This window comes from Schistocerca americana, chromosome 1 (assembly GCF_021461395.2).
Source record: "Schistocerca americana isolate TAMUIC-IGC-003095 chromosome 1, iqSchAmer2.1, whole genome shotgun sequence".
NCBI lineage: Eukaryota > Metazoa > Arthropoda > Insecta > Orthoptera > Acrididae > Schistocerca > Schistocerca americana.
Window position 1 is genome coordinate 348,229,886 of NC_060119.1, and position 20,472 is coordinate 348,250,357.

Sequence of the window (20,472 nt, forward strand, 5' to 3'; positions counted from 1 at the left end):
CAGATTTCAGACTACCTAACAGATCAAAACGAAAATTTCTATTCCGACACTGATAATGTTGAGTGTTTATGGAAAAAGTTCAAGGCAATCGTAAAATTGCGTTTTAGACAGGTACGTGCCGAGTAAAACTGTGAGGGACTGGAAAAACCCACCGTGGTTCAACAACAAAATTAGGAAACTACTGCGAAAGCAAAGAGAGCTTCACTGCAAGTTTAAACGGAGCGAAAACCTCTCAGACAAACAGAAGCTAAACGATGTCAAAGTTAGCGTAAGGAGGGCTATGCGTGAAGCGTTCATTGAATTCGAAAGTAAAATTCTATGTACCGACTTGACAGAAAATCCTAGGAAGTTCTGGTCTTACGTTAAATCAGTAAGTGGCTCGAAACAGCATATCCAAACACTCCGGCATGATGATGGCATTGAAACAGAGGATGACACGCGCAAAGCTGAAATACTAAACACCTTTTTCCAAAGCTGTTTCACAGGGGAAGACCGCACTGCAGTTCCTTCTCTAAATCCTCGCATGAACGAAAAAATGGCTGACATCGAAATAAGTGTTCAAGAAATAGAAAAGCAACTGATATCGCTCAACAGAGGAAAGTCCACTGGACCTGACGGGATACCAATTCGATTCTACACAGAGTACGCGAAAGAACTTGCCCCACTTCTAGCAGCCGTGTACCGCAAGTCTCTAGAGGAACGGAAGGTTCCAAATGATTGGAAAAGAGCACAGATAGTCCCAGTCTTCAAGAAGGGTCGTCGAGCAGATGCGCAAAACTATAAACCCTCGCGTATCATGTCATTTCTGGAAACCCAGAATCTACTCTGTAGGAATCAACATGGATTCCGGAAACAGCGATCGTGTGAGACCCAACTCGCTTTATTTGTTCATGAGACCAAGAAAATATTAGATACAGGCTCCCAGGTAGATGCCATTTTCCTTGACTTCCGCAAGGCGTTCGATACAGTTCCGCACTGTCGCCTGATAGAGTAAGAGCCTACGGAATATCAGACCAGCTGTGTGGCTGGATTGAAGAGTTTTTAGCAAACAGAACACAGCATGTTGTTATCAATGGAGAGACGTCTACAGACGTTAAAGTAACCTCTGTCGTGCCACAGGGGAGTGTTGTGGGACCATTGCTTTTCACAATATATATAAATGACCTAGTAGATAGTGTCGGAAGTCCCATGCTGCTTTTCGCGGATGATGCTGTAGTATACAGAGAAGTTGCAGTATTAGAAAATTGCAGCGAAATGCAGGAAGATCTGCAGCGGATAGGCACTGGTGCAGGGAGTGGCAACTGACCCTTAACATAGACAAATGTAATGTATTGCGGATACATAGAAAGAAGGATCCTTTATTGTATGACTATATGATAGCGGAACAAACACTGGTAGCAGTTACTTCTGTAAAATATCTGGGAGTATGCGTGCGGAACGATTTGAAGTGGAATGATCATATAAAATTAATTGTTGGTAAGGCGGGTACCAGGTTGAGATTCATTGGGAGAGTCCTTAGAAAATGTAGTCCATCTCCAAAGGAGGTGGCATACAAAACACTCGTTCGACCTATACTTGAGTATTGCTCATCAGTGTGGGATCCGTGCCAGGTCGGGTTGACGGAGGAGATAGAGAAGATCCGAAGAAGAGAGGCGCGTTTCGTCACAGGGTTATTTGGTAACCGTGATAGCGTTACGGAGATGTTTAGCAAACTCAAGTGGCAGACTCTGCAAGAGAGGTGCTCTGCATCGGGTTGTAGCTTGCTGTCCGGGTTTCGAGAGGGTGCGTTTCTGGATGAGGTATCGAATATATTGCTTCCCCCTACTTATACCTCCTGAGGAGATCACGAATGTAAAATTAGAGAGATTGGCTGTTGCTGTGGCCACCATGTTTTCCAAATATCACATGCTTTGAAAACATCAGGTCATGGGATGCCGAGAGGCCGGCAGTAAGTAATATATATTATTTGTTATTCTTCCTGATGTCGCAGTTCTAATGGCCAGCAACGTATATTTTTCCGTATGATGTGAATACATTTCCATTGGTACATGACAAAGATCCAAGAGGATTACGGCTCCAGTGATTTTGTAACTTCTAGCTCCAACTTCCAACTCTCCATTTTCAACTGCTTCATTGTTGACAACACTGAAGTCCAAATTTTATTTCTTCCCTCGGTGATCGGCATTCGCTTCGCACATGTGTGATTTTAGTCGCGTGTGTCCGCTTGCATTCCAGTAATGGCACTGAGACTACAGCCTGTTGCATTGCAGATGCACACTGTCTCTTTTCGGACGTATTTTGCCTGCCCATTACTTATTCAGAGCAAATGAAAACAAAGATAATTAGTGATATAAGTCGTTCCGTGTAGTACATGCTACACCTGATGGTGAAAAAATGAAAGAATATCGTTGCCTAGACCGAACCAGTTTTCAGAATTGCAGTTTGGAGCTTAAGCATGTGAAAACATTTCAATCCAGTTGCAGTAATTCCCTTAGAAAATCTTTGAGTTTATATTGGCAGGCATCGCCAATAAAACGGTTTTAAAACGATAGATCAAAGAAAACAGAGTTTACAAAATATTTCTAATCGGAGATACCAGAGCGAGCCACCGAGCAAGGTAATGCAGATTTTTAGAGACTGGACTCGTACTCTGGAGGAATCGGGTTGAAATCCCTGCCCTACCCTCAATTTACGGGTTTTCTTCTTTTCCGTAAATACTTTTAAGGAGATTGCTGAGATGTTTCCTTAGACATGAACCACAAGTTTCTTGATCTATTCTGATCGATTTCAAGCATGTACTCAGTCTTTAAGGTTATCGTCGTCAACGAGATGTTAAACCCTAATATTCCTTCCTACTTTCCAGAGTGAGTCCTCACTACCCTGAGGGGCCTATTGCTAAGAACCCCTCATAGATGTGATGGTCTGCAGCGAGTTGCTCGTGATGTTGGCCCCATAATGTAAACTGATGAATCTGAAAATCCTAGGAAGCTCAGACCAAAGATAAAGTCGATGGAAGTAGCCAAGTCTTCCAACAAATCTGTTGTCTTGTGCTGAAACTGAAGACAGCAGATATAAAGACGAAATGCACTGATCTGAAGTGGTCGAAAGCTGTCAGACAGGTACTTCAGTATTTCCATGCCTGCGAGATTGGACAAAATTTCGTCCTCCTGTGAGCTTATTTTCAGTACAGAAAAAAATCAGTGCTACAGATGAAGAGAGGTGTCAGTTACATGATGACTACTGGGTGTGTCAGAGATGTTACTGGAATTTTTGAAGTGGAGATCGCAACACTTAATTCACACATGGCATCATGCTAACAGTGGATGTAGGTGCACAGGTAGATTCCGACTTCCTAGATTTGCGATAACCTTTCTGCACTGTACCACTATGCTGACCAATAATCAATATATCGACACACACGGTATCTTCACAGACATGCTAATGTCTCGATACCTTTTTTACTAATAAAAAATAGTGCGTTATCCTTTAATTTAGAAATGAAAGTAACATCGTATGTTCCTCGATGAAGCATAATAGGGACAACAACATACTCATTATATGTAAATGATTTGTCAGGCAGAGTGAGGGGAAATATGAGACTGTTCGCTGATAATGCTGTTGTTCACAGGAAAATATCTTTCTTTGGCCAAAGGAAAGGAAATGCTGAAAAGTTTGACCAAAATTTGCGCCTAGCGTAATGAAATATTTTCGAGGAGCGTTCAGTAACTAATGCGACAATTTCTTTCTGAAAGCGCTAGTTTTAATCAGGACTCCAAACCACCATATTATTTCCCACTCTTTTGGCTACAAAATCATATTTTTCAGCATTATATCTGTTCAATGCGACAGACAGCCTCACCCCACCTTACTGGGTGAGCCTGTAAGCCCGCACGACACAACTCTACTGGTCGACGTCGGAGCCAACGTCTTGCTGCATCAGTAACCTCTCCATTATTGCTTCCTTTGGAGTTCATCCTTCGTTGGGCCAAACAGGCGGTAGGTTATAGATCAGGGTTGTAGGTTAGGTGTGGGACAACAATCCAGTGAAGATTAGTGAGCAGCTCTCGGGTGTGCAGACTTGTGTGAGGTTTTGTGTTCTCATAAAGGAGAAGTTCCTTTGCATTTTTGTGGCGACAAGCACGCTGAAGTCGTTTCTTCAATTTCCTGAAGGTAACACAACACACTTCATAGGTGATCGTTGCACCATGAGGGAGGACATCGAACAGAATAAACCTTTCAGAGACCCAGAAGACCGTTGCCTTGACTTTACCGACTGAGGCTGCGGTTTTGAAGTTTTTCTTCAACAGGACAGGTGGTGTGGCGCCGCTCCGTGGGTTGCTGTTTTGTTTCCGGTTGCTATAATGACAGAAGTCCCGCCCAAAGACCCACCGTGCTTTTGTTCACTGTCAAGTCTCCATACACACTCTCCAAGCGCCTATGGACATCTGCAATTCTCTGGTTTTCCGCCAAAAGGAACTCACTGATAGCGATGGATGTGTTAAAGCTCTCTGCTTGGTCGCACCTCCATTACAGACGCTATTTTGAAAACTACTTATAGCGTTGCTACCTATCGGAACTTCATGAAACTAGAGGGGCCGAAGTGGGAATATTCCGCAATGTCCCACAACAGATTCCTCAGTCTTTCAACCAAAATTGGCCGAGAAAAAAGTGTTGCATTACTTATTGAACGTGACTTGTAAATGCAATATAATGCTCTTAACAAAGAGAATGAACTCGATAGTATCCAATTAAAATGTTAGTGGCGAATATAGAGGGCACGTCACATCATTAAAATGTTTTGGGATACTACTGAGAAGCAATATAAAATTGGGCAATGCATAGAGAAGGCGAATGGTGGAGATAGGTTGGAAGGAGTCTGGGAAATTGTTGTGAATCTGTTAAGCAAATCGCATGCAAGGAGCTAATGTGACTAACTCTGGAACAATTCTCCAGCCTCTGGAATCTTCAACCGTGGGGGATGACAGCAGACATCGAACTAATTTAGAGGCATGCCGCTAGGATCATGAGAGATCAGTACTCTCCATACGTAAGTCTGAGTTTGCCCGGGGATCTTCATTAGGAATTGTTGGAAGAAAAGCGATCTTGTTTTTGCAAAAATCCTGTTGCATACACTTAGGAAACCCATATTAGAGGAACCTATGTGACATTTCTGCTGCCACCCTGATATATCTGGCACAGGCTTCATGAGATCCAGGGATATTAGATAGTGCACAAGACATACTGACATGTATTTTTGTTTTTGCCGTATGTGATTGGGACATGAGAGAAGATTGTTAATATTGTTATGAAGTACCTTCAGCTCTGCACTATGTAGTGCCTTACAGAGTATGTATATGAATTTAAATATAAACATATACAGGAACTGACACTCTCTGTACACATTTAAGTCAATGCTTTCATAATTAAAGGAATCAATGTATCTGAATAGCATCAAGGCATGATGGCATTGGAGGGGGGGAGGCAATATTTGTGAAATGATGGAGTAACAGAGCTTGTTCATATTGATCTGTATCAAAAGTGGATCATGAGTGCAGCACTGCAGGAAAACTGCTTATAAGCAGGGATTCCACCAGAATCATAACTATCAAAAGAGTTCATTGAACTTTGTATCACATGGGACTCTGAAGAAAATGTATGGTATCTGCACCAATATAAACAATACTGTACTAATTGAATGATTTAACGTTGCTCAGCATAATCAAAGCTGGGCTATTGTTGATTGGTAGCAAGTGATCTTCTCCAACAATCCACATTTTCTGCATCAGAGGAGGGATGGACATGATGTTCTTTAGTAACTTAATCCACAAGGAAGGTGCTTTTGACCAATATGCCCATGAATGGTACCTGGAATACAGGACTTTCCAGAAAGATAACACTGCAAGTGTCTGTAAATTTGCATAAGAACTTAATCAAAACCTCATAGAACTCCTTTCCTCCCAAAATTTACCATATCCCAATTTGGTACATACAGACATGTCTTATTTGTTGCATCCATCCTTCACCACTCACAAGGCAGACAGCTTGATCCCAGACACACTGCAGACTCACCAGGAGCCAACTGACACACTTTCAGATTGGCTTACTTCCGTGTCTGTTGTAATTGACTCTGCATACTAACAAGGAAACAAGGAAGCTTGATGTTAAATGTCCTGTCTACAAAGATATCAGTACAGACAGAGTCTAAGGTTGGACTGAACAACACTGAAGAAGGAAATCAATTGTCTCCTGTTTCAATAAACCATCATGGATGATATTTGCATTAATCGATTCAGGGAGACCTTGGGAGACCAAAACCTGTATGGCTTGATGAATCTTGAATCCTGCTCTTTTGTAAAGTGTCAAAAGGACTTTCATCACTGCGCCACATTATATAGTTTGAGTATTGCAGATAATGTTTGCCTACATTGAAGACTTATAATCTATACTCAGTCTGGGTGACCATTGATTCACTCTCTTCATACAGTTAATGCCTCTCAGCTAACCCTGTTTTAAAAGTCAGAAATGAATATAATAGATATAATGTATCTTGTTCGAATAAGCGTTTCAACCTAGCATCAATAAGTCTTTTTCATTTATTGATGGTACATCAAATTACTAATCATTATATGATACACCATATCTGCCATAATTATTGCTTAATCTGATGATAACATTAGCAGAAATGTGCTAAATTGTGCAAAATCAGCCAACAAATTGTGATCTAGATTTGAACATCAATTTATCAAATGCCAACATGATTGCTGATCCCTGTAAGGATTTTTAATCCTACAATGTTACAGAGAAAATGAGAATTACAAAGAATGCAGAGAACTTATGATGAATAATGGTACATATAAGCGGCAATCAAATGAAAATGAGACAGATGGACAAATAAGTAAACTGTTTATTATTTCTAAAGTAATCATCATAACTGTTAATAAAATTTATCCCATTGTGAGATATGATGGTCAGTACATTCATGGAAAAATGTTTTCGGTTGTCTTAAGAACCATGATTGTACCCAGATGGGGATCTCTTTGTCTGAAGCAAATCAACAACCATGAATGTCTTTCTTCAAGGCTCCAAATATACGGAACATGTGTGGAGAGACTGGCACTGTATGGAGGGTGTCCATGTGGACACTTAGCAAAATTGAAGTGTGCCAAGTCCAAAGGCCCAGGAACATTGATGGGTGGCATCAGTCTGTTGCATGATAATGCCTGCCCTCATGTTGCCAAGGTTGTTTCTATTGTGCTGCAGAAGTTTCATTGGGAAGCCCTTACGCATCCTCCATACAGTCTCCTGGGTACAATCGTGGTTTGGTAGGAAACCGTAAACAATTTTCTATGAAGGCAATGAGTGCCTTGAGGATGGGGCGTGAGTTGTGCTTGGGTAGCTCAGTTGGTAGAGCACTTGCCCATGAAAGGCAAAGATCCCGAGTTCGAGTCTCGGTCCGGCACAAAGTTTTAATCTGCCAAGAAGTTTCATATCAGCACACACTCCACTGCAGAGTGAAAATTTCATTCTGGAAATATCCTCCTGGTGGTGGCTAACCCATGTCTCTGCAATATCCTTTCTTCCAGCCCATGAAGGGCAGAGTTCCCAAGTTCGAGTCTCAGTCCGGCACACAGTTTTAATCTGCCAAGAAGTTTCATATCAGTGAATGCTTCGCTGCAGAGTGAAAATTTCATTTTGTAATGAGTGCCTTGTCACACAGTGGAATAGATGTATTAAAAATTATAGTGATTACTTTTGAAACAGTAAACAGTTCACTAACTTTCTTTTTTTTCATATCTCTCATTTTCACTTGACTGTCCCTTATACACTCATTGAAAGAATCTTTCCAATCCATAATTTCTTGTAGCAGGAATTGAACCAGGTAATCAAGCCATCAATAGGGGAAAATTACCAATGAGATCACCCTAATTAGCTGTTCTCTTCATTAAAGCATTTGTATGGCATATGCAAGTAATGTGTAATTTCAGTAAGTTCCCAGTGATAAAGATAAAAATGTAGTCACTAAAAGTATTATAAAATTTAGACATATCCTTTCATGCAGCTATCTCAGTTGTGAGACAGAATTCAAGCTTCTTTCTCTCTCTCTCTCTCTCTCTCTCTCTCTCTCTCTCTCTCTCTCTCTCTCTCTCACACACACACACACACACACACACACACACACACACACACACACACAGTGTGTGGATTGGAGGGTGGGGGGTTAGTTTGTAACTGTGTCCCATATCCCAAAAATATAACTTGCCCTCACCCCCACTTCTGAAGCCTGGTTTACATCTGAGTGTGCAAGTGAACAAGCATCAACAACTGATAATTCTCTCTGATGTGAACTGAGACCTTTGATACTCTACAATACCATAGGAAAATTTCAGTGAGAACTTCATTGATGAACATGAGTGAGCTGTGTAAGTGACAGCTGTGTGAATTAAGGGCACTGTTGCCACATGAAGCATGTTAGCTATTGGACATCTGTGCAATAGTAGTCATTTCTTAATTATTCTTATTGGACAAAATGATACTGTTACAACACCATGTATTTTCTGGCCAGAGGCTGAGGGAAAAAGTTATTTTTATGGGCAGAAGATAGGACCATTGGGGTAAAGAACCCACGTACCTCTCCCATCTAATTCTGAAACAGTCTGTTTTTTTTGCCCTGGTCAGTTTTTATGCTCCACCTATGCCTGCACCATTGACAGAGCGACCCATCTCACCACCCCCTCAGTACGGCTCTGATCATGGCTCTGACTGTACAGTGTGATGATTATTAGCTCCAAAAACTATAATGTAGTGTTTGTATGCTATGCTCATTATCTTATTTTCTCTTCCATTCCCTCTGGTGAAAAGGCCCAAGTGAATGGCAATCAATATGTTCTGCATGCATCAAAGATTCATCGAAGTAATGCTGGTTTGCTTGTATTAACTTTCATTCACTCCACTATAAACCAGTCTAAATCCCCTATAGATACCTACAGTTTTAATAAAAGTCACAGTGAAGTGTATAAAATGTTTTAATGTAATAGTAATAATTTCTTTATATCAGTGCTTAGTACATTGCTATAACATAACTTCTAAGAAACTGCAATTCAGAATAATATAATATTTAAAATCCATTCGTCCTAATATTTGAAATGGACATGTGTTGTCATGCAATTAATTTAAGAACTGTAATACCGACAAACTCTAGCAACTTTGATAACATCATTATTTGCACAATATAAAATCAAAGTGTGCACTCACCATTATCAGTATTTTTCTAAACACTATGACTGTAAACACAGATCTACAGACTGGCTCTATGAGCATGTAAATGGGGGACTGTTGCCACAATACCAAAATTTTGTAGGTGATACAAAAAATTTATTACATTCCAGAGATCTGACAATTATCCAATCAGTATATGAATAAAAACTCTGTATTCCAAATTCCAAGAGGGGTGGGTGGGTGGGGGTTGGTGGAGAGGGGGGGAGGGGCAAGTGTGGATACCTATGGTTGTGGTCACACTTTCTTGTTTTCTCTGGGAATTAGACACTTCACATGGATTTGGTAGAATTTGAAGTGAAAGTGTAGATGAGTTAAAGGTGAAGCTGCCATCAACCTAAAGGTTGGCTTGACCATCACAGTGCTTTACTAGGCATGATCCTATGGGAGGTGATATGCCTTTGCCATCCTGTGATGTTTAAATTGGCTTATCCAGCCAGTTATAGGGGGACCTACAGTTTAACATGGACACTGAACTATGGTGAAACTCATCCTTTTTGAACATACATAAATGGTTGCCAGGGATGACATAGAAGATAAGTGGCAGTAAAAGTCCCAGGACAAACTAAGCATAGAACACCAAACCTTTGGGATTGTAATCTTGCACTTACCCATGAACTTCCGAACCACATAACAATAAATATAATCAAAAATAACATACTGCTAGGATAACTAATATATCCTAGATTCCTGTTTTAAACAGCTCGCAACTCACTTCAGTCCAGTACATTTTAAAGATTATTCTGAGATATCAAATAGTCATATATCATGTTTCCCCAGCCCCTTTTCAAGATCGAGCTAACATCATCAACCTTCCCTTGCCACAAACTATACTTGCAAACTTCCTTCTCTTGAATATACAGGCAAATTGAAGGAGGGAAGATTAGAGTTTAATGTTCTGTTGATGAAATGGATGCTACAGACAGAGCACAAGTTCTGATGGAAACTTTCAAGGCAACCATACGAGTGTTTGCCTTAAATGAAATCACAGAAGCTCTATATCTGGGTCTCTGGGTGGTCATTTGAATCACCACTCTCTATTGTCTTAACACTTTGCCACCTTACCTCAGTGTTTAAGTTGATATCTCAGTTAGGATGACAGATCCTGGATGTCTGTAGAAGGCTGGCCAGTAGCTAACCATTGAACAGTTATCTTATTCTTGTCCTGTTTCTTACTTTTGAGTCTCCTGTAAGATTATCAGCATTCAGTTGGCACAATACATGGCTAAATAAATGTTAAAGTGACTGATGTCTTCTGATAGTTGTAAGTAGATATTTGTTCTTCCCAAACTGTGGTCTGATTTTTGTATCGCATCACATGTCCTGATTCAGCTATACTTTAAAGCAGTAAATTTATCAGGATAAGAGAATAGTTTACTGCCCCTAACATGATATGAGACAAACCAGTTGTGCTCACACTAACTGTTAGGTGATAACTACTTTTGTTTCACTGTGCAATTTATATCGTTCACCTGAGATGTCAATTACATTCCCTGGGGATGATCTAGTTGTGACAGAGGTATAACTGTCTATTTTGAATATTGAGTGAGGAGTCATTCTACAGCTCTTTTATTGTATGGACATGTTACTCAAAATAGGGAAATGCATAGGTTGAAGAATGAGTTGATCTAGTACATGCAGAGAATTATGGATCTCTAGCTGATTCAACTTTGGACAGTCATTCTTAAAAATATTTTATTGACTGACATTATTAATTAAGAGAATGGAATTCTTGAAAGTGTGTACTATCTGAATTCATAACATTCAAGTATAAATTGATACAGTTTGTCTCAAAAGCCTCATTACTAACTGAATCAGTCATAATTCTTAAACTACATGACATATACAACTGTGTTTCTGAATGCAGTGTACTATACCTTTTAGAGTTTTACTTATATTCAATAAACTTCATTGTGAACTCATCCTAATGTCCCTAGAACAGTGACATGATACTCTAGTTCTCTAATGGAAGATTTATTAGTCATGAAAATGGCCATGCAGTTTGGCTGCAATAGCTTTTCTGTCTGTTAGTCAGAAGTGCAATTTTAGATGTTTAGGAGGTTGTCTGAAGTTGACAGGGAGTTATGCAGGAAGGTTATCAAGGAAAAGGATCTCATTACAGGACTTGATATAAGGAGTTATTGCTCAGCAAAAAAATCTTGGTAGTGTTGCGCACTGAGGAGGATGTTGTTGTCTGTTTTGGAAGTGGGAAATGAATTGGTTAGAATAATAGTGAAGAAGACTTCCTGGGAGATCTGTTTGCAGATAAGATAAATAGAGTAGTAGTGGGAGAGGAGAACCTGAAAATGGTGACTGATGATGATTGAGCTGAAACAATTCCCATAGATATCTAGACTGAAGGAAAAAGAGCGTTTGACTTGGATAGGGTGGCAGTATTTGAAATGGAGATGTTACTACTTTTTGGGTGGTATTACTTTGTTTGATGTTTGGATTTAAGTGTCAGACAGATGTCAACATGCTGGAAGGTGACTTGGGATTTAGATAAATTTAAAGTGAATTACAGTGTGGAAAAATAACTTAGCTGTTGGAGTAAGTCCATACAAAAATATGTCACTATTGTGTATTACGATTTCTCAGATTCATTGTAGGAGTCTTAAAAAGTAACCTGTTTTCTAATTTCCTGGTTACAAATGCATTCCTTCTGTTAAATTACAAACTTGTACTTCATTCCTGATATTGAGTGGGCATTGTTAGCCTTTGTGAAGACAAACTTTTGCCATTCACTGCGAGGCATTATTAGCACTTCCATTCCTTTGCATAGAAAGGTGTATGCTAGGATTGATACATGTTCTCTTCTATTTTTTTTATGAGGCTGCCTCTGATTGACAGTTGGTGACACTCACTTAGCATAGCATTCAACATTTTCAGCAGAAAACCATGAACAAAAACTTCAAAGATAAATTGTGTTATGAAAGGAAACACACTAGTCCAACATCCTTGTAAAAGTGATCCACAGATGAATAGAACAATGATCACCACCACCACCACCACCACCACCACCACCATTACTAGTACTACTACTACTACTACTACTACATGTCATATAGTTTAATATTTATAAAGGGATGCATTTATAATGCATCTAGCCTGAGTTCACATAATAACACAATCTGACAAACAATACCATTAGCAGATGGAGGCAGTTATCTTCACTTTTTTATATTTTTATAATTTCGGATCTTTTTTAACGGTATACACTCTATTAAAATTTCTCTGATTGATTATATGACTTGTAAAAGTCGTATGTTTTGTAATTCCTGAAGCACTGATTCTTCCATTTTTTTAAATCGTAAACTCAAATTTGAGTCTTGTGAGTCATTTCACAATTCAAAAAGTGCAACTCACAAAGTGTGACTCTACACATTAAGATTGATTATGCAAGGTTACCATTTTCCTTTCTTCTTCTGCTATATGTGATAAAATCTTATACGCTGTGTTGTGCTACAAACGGTGTTGCCATCTCTGACTGTAGCTTCCAGTCACCAGTCTAGCTTCGTAAACTCACACTCTCTCTCTGCGTTGCTGTAGTTTTTTTTCTATTTTATTTTCATAAAAGTGCATGCACACACCACCTGTTCACCCCACTTCCTTGCAGGCACATTTTTGTATCATTGTGCACATGACTTAGGAATTTGCAGAAAATTGTGAAATGTGTTGCAGTACAGAAATATCTAATTCTGCATCTTTCATAACAGAGTTGAAACCATGAGGCAGTCTGGATGGTTGCTGCAATGAGGTGGTATTGCATTCCCCATCGTGTTTGATAGTATTCAAAGGCTGGGAAGCCTTATAGTGATTATAAACAATTTGGTTCAGAAAAGTGTAGCTCGAATGAGGCAGGAAGAAAGTGATAGAATTATAACAGTGACTGGTGTGGTTGATTCAGTGGCAATATGGCTTCAGAGGAGAGCAGTGCAGAAAGGAAGAAGCGTTACAGGTATGTAATATTTTATTTCAAAAAATTAATGTTTTAATAATGTTTTTTTTATTGCTCATATTTGCAACAAACTTCTTTTTCCCCATTGTTTTACCTTCCACTCCAGGACTTACAGGTTAGTAAAATATTTTAAAAAATCCATTTATTTTTAAGAACCTGATACTCAGGTTCAGTACTGTATGGACTATGGGATTTGTGGAGCTAGTGACACCCGAAGACTCTCATTGTATACTGACTTTTGTTATTAAACCTTATTTTAAGTTATTCCCATGTTTTTGAACTACTGATTAAACCTTCCAAGATAACTTTTGAAGGATGCAGAGATAAAAGTTCATTTCTTAGAAATCCTACCCTAGTAACTTCTTCATATTCATGATAAATATTTTACATTGGCACAAGTTTCTAAACTCTGTGGAATGTAAAGTTGGTATTTACATAATTTTTTTTAGGATTAGAGACGAGACTTATAACTGCTGAAAGGAAATTATTGAAAGATGTATTGCTTGTGCAAATTTCAATTCATGTATCGTTATATCTCGTATCCTAGTATACTCAGTTATGAATCATCTGCATTCAATCTGTAGTTTGGATGGTAATAATTCTTAGTCTTTGTTTAACCAGTGGTTACCAATCACAGAAAATAGTTACAGATTTCAGAAAATATGAACAACATTTCATGGCAGCCAGATACCAGAACAAGGCATACAAAAATAAATAAATATTTTAGGTTTCTTGTGCAGTAAGGACTACTGTAGGTAGCTGTATAAGTGAATTAAATAATTCTTATCCAGCAGAAGAAATTTTCAGTGAAATTATCAGGTGATTGGCTATATCCTTTGTTGTCCACACAGTCAAGTCCAAGAAATCAGCTGGTGATGATGAAATATCGAATCAGGTAATAAAGCAAGTAAGTGAGCAAATACTCTCACCACTGCTGGACATAGCAAACAGCTCTTTCAGAGAAGGAATTTTTCCAGAATAACATAAGATAATCAGGGTGGCAACAGTGTGCAAGAAAGGGGATAAGGATGACCCCAACAACTACAGGCCTGTTTAACTGATATTACATTTCTCAAAACTGCTGGAAAGGCTTATGTACAATAGATTAGTTGATTATCTGGACAAATACAACATTCTCATTCCATCACAGCACGGTTTCAGAAAGAGTGATCTGTGAGGTGTGTTTGAATATTTTATTTGGTAAAAACATTCCGTGTGAGGCAAGCGTCTAGCTTAGAGTCCTGACCACATACAATTTTAATCTTTTATAAAGGTTTATTACAATGCTCCAATATCCTCAGAATGCCACATTTTTTTCAGTAAAGGTGTCCTGAAAATGTTGGAGCATTAGAAGACCAAAAGACATATAGGAGGTGGAATCCAAAATTTCCGAGACTGGCGCTGCTATCTGGAAAGTAGGAGTATTAGATCTTTGCACTGCTAGGTGGCGAGAGCTGCATATCTGATGAGTTAATGTGCGGAGTGGCATTCAGCTGGGAGGATGTGTTGCGTGTCCACAGTGATTTCTGCAGTACTCTGTGTTTGGTGTGTGGCGATTTTACGATGGATCCGCGAACAGAACAGCGGGCCTTCGTCAGACTGCAGCTGATGATCCAACCTTCTTGGCACGGGTTATCACCGGCGACAAGAGCTGGATTTACGATTATGACCCAGAGTGAAAGCAACAATCGTCCCAGTGGAAGAGCCCAGGCTCTCCGAGACCCAAAGAAGTGAGACAGGTGAAGAGCAAAGTCAAGAGCATGATCATCATTTTCTTTGATACCAAGGGAATTGTGCACAAGGAATTCATCCCACCCATCCAAACAGTGAATTCTGTGTAATACTGTGACATTTTGCGATGGCTCCGTGAAAATGTTTGGCCACGACGGCCCGAACTTTGTTGTCAAGGGAACTGCCTGCTGCATCACGACAACGCACCCTGTCACATGTCCTTGCTCATCAGGACCTTTTTAGCAAAAAACAACACAGTGGTTGTACCCCACCAACCATACTCGCCAGATTTGGCATCTTGTGACTTCACGCTCTTCCCTAAACTGAAACTCAAGTTGAAAGGCCATCGGTCCGACACTCTAGAGAGGATTCAAGAAGCATTGCTGGCAGCGATAAACACCCTCAAAGAACAGGACTTCCAGAAAACATTTGATCATTGGCAGAGGCGCTGGGACTGATGTGTAAGGTAAGTTTTTCAACAGTGGCAGCACCAGTCCCGAAAATTTTGGATAGCACCTTGTATGCTGTTTTTGGCATCAGAAGTAGCTTATAAATGTGCTTCATTGTAAAGGAAAAGAAGCTGTTCATGTACTGATTTTTTAATGTTGGGAAATTGTGTAATTTTAGGAAAATGAACTAACTTTTTCAGCAGGAAATCAGAAATGTAGATTGTGAGAATTTACTTAAGAATATGACTTTACAGTAGACCTTATTAAACAACAAGTTCAGCATCTTAGAAAATAGGGATTCTACTGATAAAGATACTGGCAGAAGTAAAGCTGTGAGTACTGAGTGTGAGTCGTGCATCGGTAGCTCAGATGGTAGAGCACTTGCCCGTGAAAGGCAAAGGTCCTGAGTTCGAGTCTCGGTCGGGCACACAGTTTTAATCTGCCAGGAAGTTTCATATGAGCACCCACTCCGCTGCAGAGTGAAAATCTCATTCTGGAAACATCCCCCAGGCTGTGGCTAAGCCATGTCTCCGCAATATCCTTTCTTTCAGGAGTGCTAGTTCTACAGGGTTCGCAGGAGAGCTTCTGTAAAGTTTGGAAGGTAGGAGATGAGTTACTGGCAGAAGTAAAGCTGTGAGTACCGGGCGTGAGTCGTGCTTCGGTAGCTCAGATGGTAGAGCACTTGCCTGTAAAAGGCAAAGGTCCCGTGTTCGAGTCTCGGTCGGGCACACAGTTTTAATCTGCCAGGAAGTTTCATATCGGCGCACACTCTGCTGCAGAGTGAAAATCTCATTCTGTTAAACAAAACTATTTGGAACTGTCTTTAAGGGGACGTGTGATGGTAGAGTGATAATTTGGTAAGAGAAATGGTTTTAAAAAATAAGAGTGTGAAGAAAACAAAGCAAAATTATTATGTTAGACATCAGACTTCATCTGTGAAGGTGACAGATGGCACAGTACCTACAAACCTATAAAAAGTGTACTGAGGAGTCCCCACATCAATGCTACTCCTTCCACTACACTTCATCAAAATAGTGAGAAATTAAAAATAGAAAGGGGTTTGGGCAAAGAGATTCCAAATTATTTTTTTATTACTTCAAGATTTTCCTGTTCATGCAATGGAAACTTAATACAATAAATAACCAAGCTATAATTTGCACTTCCCAATTCCATGCTTGATGCTGGTGACGTACTTAACACACCTGGCCCTCCTGAAATGTGAGCTTTTTCTCTATGTTCAATTTCTTTAAGTCATGGGTCTCAATCTTTCTAAAATTTACCTAGTTGGAATAGGAGTTGCAACTTCACACTTAAGTGTGAGTTTTGTGGAGGTTCTGGAGTGCAATGAATGGTCCTGGGCTAATACAGCTCTGTGAATACAGTGATGTGCAGGCTGCTGCTGCTGACTGCAATGAAATCTCATATGAGTACAGTGCCTGTTGCTACAATTGGGAGATGAAGATGTACTAGACACAACTTATACATGAATAAGAGAGGGAAAGATCGGCTGACTGCGGTTCTAGCAGAAAATGTACAGGGAGCCACTCTCACATAAAGTAAGATCCCTATGGTTACTGGTGTCAGGGGGATAGCTTTTATTAAGTTAGAGTCAGGTTTCAGGCAACCTGTTGCGAAAGAAGTTAAAATAACGGAAGAGCAGCACAAAATGTATGACAATGCACAGAAAAGTAAGATTATCTTATTTCTTCAGAATGTTAGGGGATTGAGTAATACACTAGAAGAGCTTCTTGCCTGTGTGGAAAATTTAGAAAACCCAGAAAAGATAAGACATCCTTTGCCTATCTGAACACCCCCCCCCCCCCCCACCCGCCGAAAAGAAGCTGGAATAATTTTTTAAAAAACTGTATGTATTCAAATAGTTTACAAAACAACCTTATCACCTTCACAATACTCTCTCTTATAACTAATACATTTGCCTCACTGGTGCTTCCCTGTTCAAAACATTTTTTGTTGTCTTCTTTAGAAATAGCTGACAGCTCCTCCCTCATTTTTTCCTTGACTTCTTCAGTGTTGTCAAATAGGTGTTTTTTCATGCCACTTTTCATTTGTGGAAATAAGAAAAAGCCGCATGGAGGCAGGTCGGGCAAGTAAGATGCATGGACAGCAGAACTGTTCCATTTGTAGCCAAGAACGGTCTAACAGAGATTTCCGTGTGTGCAGGTGCATTGTCGTGGTGGAAGGACCAGTCTCCTATCTTTCTTGTTGAACACTTTTGTGAAATCTTAAAACTTCCAAATAAAAAGTTTGATTGATGGTCTGAACTAGGGGAACAAACTGGCATCGAAAAAGCAAATCGACATTGTTTTGATGTTCGATTTGACTTGACAACATTTTTTAGGTGTCTTCCATTAGCTTGACTGTTGCATTGTTTCTGGGTTGTAACCATAGCACTATGACTCATCACCAGTAATGACATTTGACAGAAAATGTGGATCAATTTCAAGCTGCTGTTTCAAAGCACAGCATGTTTCAACTTAACGTTCCTTTTGATTGTCAGTCAGAACCCGAGGAACAAGTTTGGCAGCAACTCTTTTCATTCCCAAATCTTCCATCAAAATTCACTGAACTGAGCTCCAAGATAACCCACTAATCTCTGACAGTTAATCAAGTATCTATCGAATATTTTCAATATTTTCGTCAATTCGGGCAGTTGGTGGATGTCCCGAATGAAGTTTGTCATCAATTGACATGCTGCCATTTTTAAATTAAGCAAACCACTCATGTGCTAGAGTTTTTCCCATAGTGTCATCTTGGTAAGCTGATTTCAACATTAAAGCAGTTTCAGCAGCATTTTACCGAGTAGGTAACAAAATTTCACATCTGCACATTGTTCACTTAAACTTGCCCTCATAAAGAATGAAACAAGAACGAAACAGTGCTAGCAAAAACAATCACTGCAGATGAACACAACAAGCCAGATCAACAACACAGGCGGCAGCACAGAACTGGCAATGAGTTGCGCTATACACACCCAGTGGTAAAAGTGCATACCACTCAAGCTCCACCCATGGCAATGTTATTCCGATTTTTTTTTATTTTTTATTTTTTTTGTGCCCCCTCATAATGTCAGGGTTAAAGAAATTAAATGTAAAAAATTGCATATAGAAGTAATACAGGAAAAGGAGGTGTTTTTACATTGTATTAAGACAGAACACAAGTTCAGAAACATTGAATCAAGTAGATTTCATAGAGATCAGCACACAGAAGAGTGTGCTTGTGAATTAATACTGAAAAAGAGTTGAGATTTGATTGTAATTGGAGAAAAATGATCAGAAAACCTTATTTGGAGCTACAATGTGATCTTAGTTTACTTCCCAACATCCGTGGATATGGGCAGTAGCACTGTGACAATGTTTTCTTTGATGAAGTTCAAAGCAAGAAAATATTCATGTTAGACAGTGTGGTAGAATAAAATGAGGTAGTACCTCAGGAAGTGCTTACGGTTTAAAGTCGCTTCAATGGAAATCTGTTAGAATAATTAATGACTCCTGCACAAGAATGTTTATGAATAGTTTACGAGAGATGGCCTAGGATGAAATTATAAACGAGCTAAATGCTGACATAAAATTTAATTTGTTCCATGGTAAATTCATACCATTGTTTGAAAATAGCTTTCCTCATAAATGGATCAGAAAGAGCATTATACACCAACGTAAAAACCAATGGATCACTAGAGAGATTAAAGTATCTTGTGAAAGGAAAAAGGAAATACAACTACTTAAGATCCTGCAGTAGCCACACACTGCAAAAACTACTCAAAATTACTAAGAAAAGTTATTAAAATCAAAGAACTTCCACATTATGTCAGAAATCAATAATTCTGACAACAGACTAAAATCTGTATTTAATGTTACAACACAGATACAGAACAACAAGCCACAGAACTGAGTAGTGTTACTGTTGATTGAAATGGAAGGGCTATAAATGACCAGTCACAAACAGCAGGTATATTTAATAATAATTTCTCAAATATAGTAAAACTATAGGGACAAGCAGTTCAAGAGAACAATCAAAGAATTAGTTGAAAAAGCAACCCATGTGAAATTCAGTCATCTGGATGTCTTCCCACTTCTCATCCTGAAATTGGAAAAAAAATCTTTCAAAAATAAGAGCCCTTCTGGATTTGGTGGTGTTTTGGACAGAATACTGAAGGCATGTTCCCATATAATAAGTGCTTCTTTTCTGAAATACGTAATACATCACTAACTCAGGGTATTTTTCTAGAGAGATTAAAATATACTCTCACTAAACCTCTCTATAAGAAAGATAACTGGAGAGATGTAAATAATTACCAACCTGTTTCAGTACTAAAATCATTTATGAAAGCTTTTGACATGATGATGATGCATTTGAGAATAATATCCCATTGAAGCAACATCAAAATTATTAGGTGTCCATATTGATGAGAATTTAAACTGGAAAAAATGCATTTTGGAACTGCTAAAACAACTTAGTTCAACCTCATTTAGACTTTGGTTAATTGCAAATCTTTAGGAGGGACAAATTGGTAAGTTAACGTGTCTTGTGTATCTTCATTCAAAAATTTCACATGGAATAATGTTACACGAAAATTCATTTTCCAGAAGGAAAGTCTTATTAACTCAAAAATGTGCTGTAAGAGTAATACATGGTGCCCACCCACACCCATCTTGCAGACATTTGTTTAAGCTGTTGGGCAGTTTGACTACTACTTCACAGTATATTCATTATGCCGCAAAGGTTATTGCAAATAACACGCTGTCATTCAAAAGGACAGTGATGCATGCAGTTACAATAAAAAAGGCATACTTTAGTCTGCCTTAAGGTTGTCCTTAGCACAAGAAGTGGAGCACAGTGCTACCACCAAAATTTGATCGCTTATCCAAAGTATGGCAACATTAAATTTGAAAACAAGCTGAAAAGGTTTCTCCTTGACAACTCCATCTATTCTGTAGAACAACGATTTTTGTAATGTGTGGGTAGAAATTACTAATTCACAACCATATTAAAATAAATTAAAAAGTAAGAAAACTGCTTGCATGTGGTCAGCCTGTAGCGACA

The 20,472-nt window shown here is 39.1% G+C and overlaps 1 protein-coding gene across 1 annotated transcript in view; it reads left to right on the forward strand.

Moving 5' to 3' along the window:
* Positions 1–20,472, forward strand: part of LOC124599517 (oxysterol-binding protein-related protein 2) — a 218,254-nt gene that overhangs the window by 94,960 nt on the left and 102,822 nt on the right. Inside the window, exon 2 of the mRNA XM_047136084.1 lies at positions 12,990–13,231. Coding sequence (XP_046992040.1) covers positions 13,188–13,231 — 44 coding nt within the window. The 5' untranslated portion in view covers positions 12,990–13,187. The remainder of the gene's footprint in view (positions 1–12,989; positions 13,232–20,472) is intronic.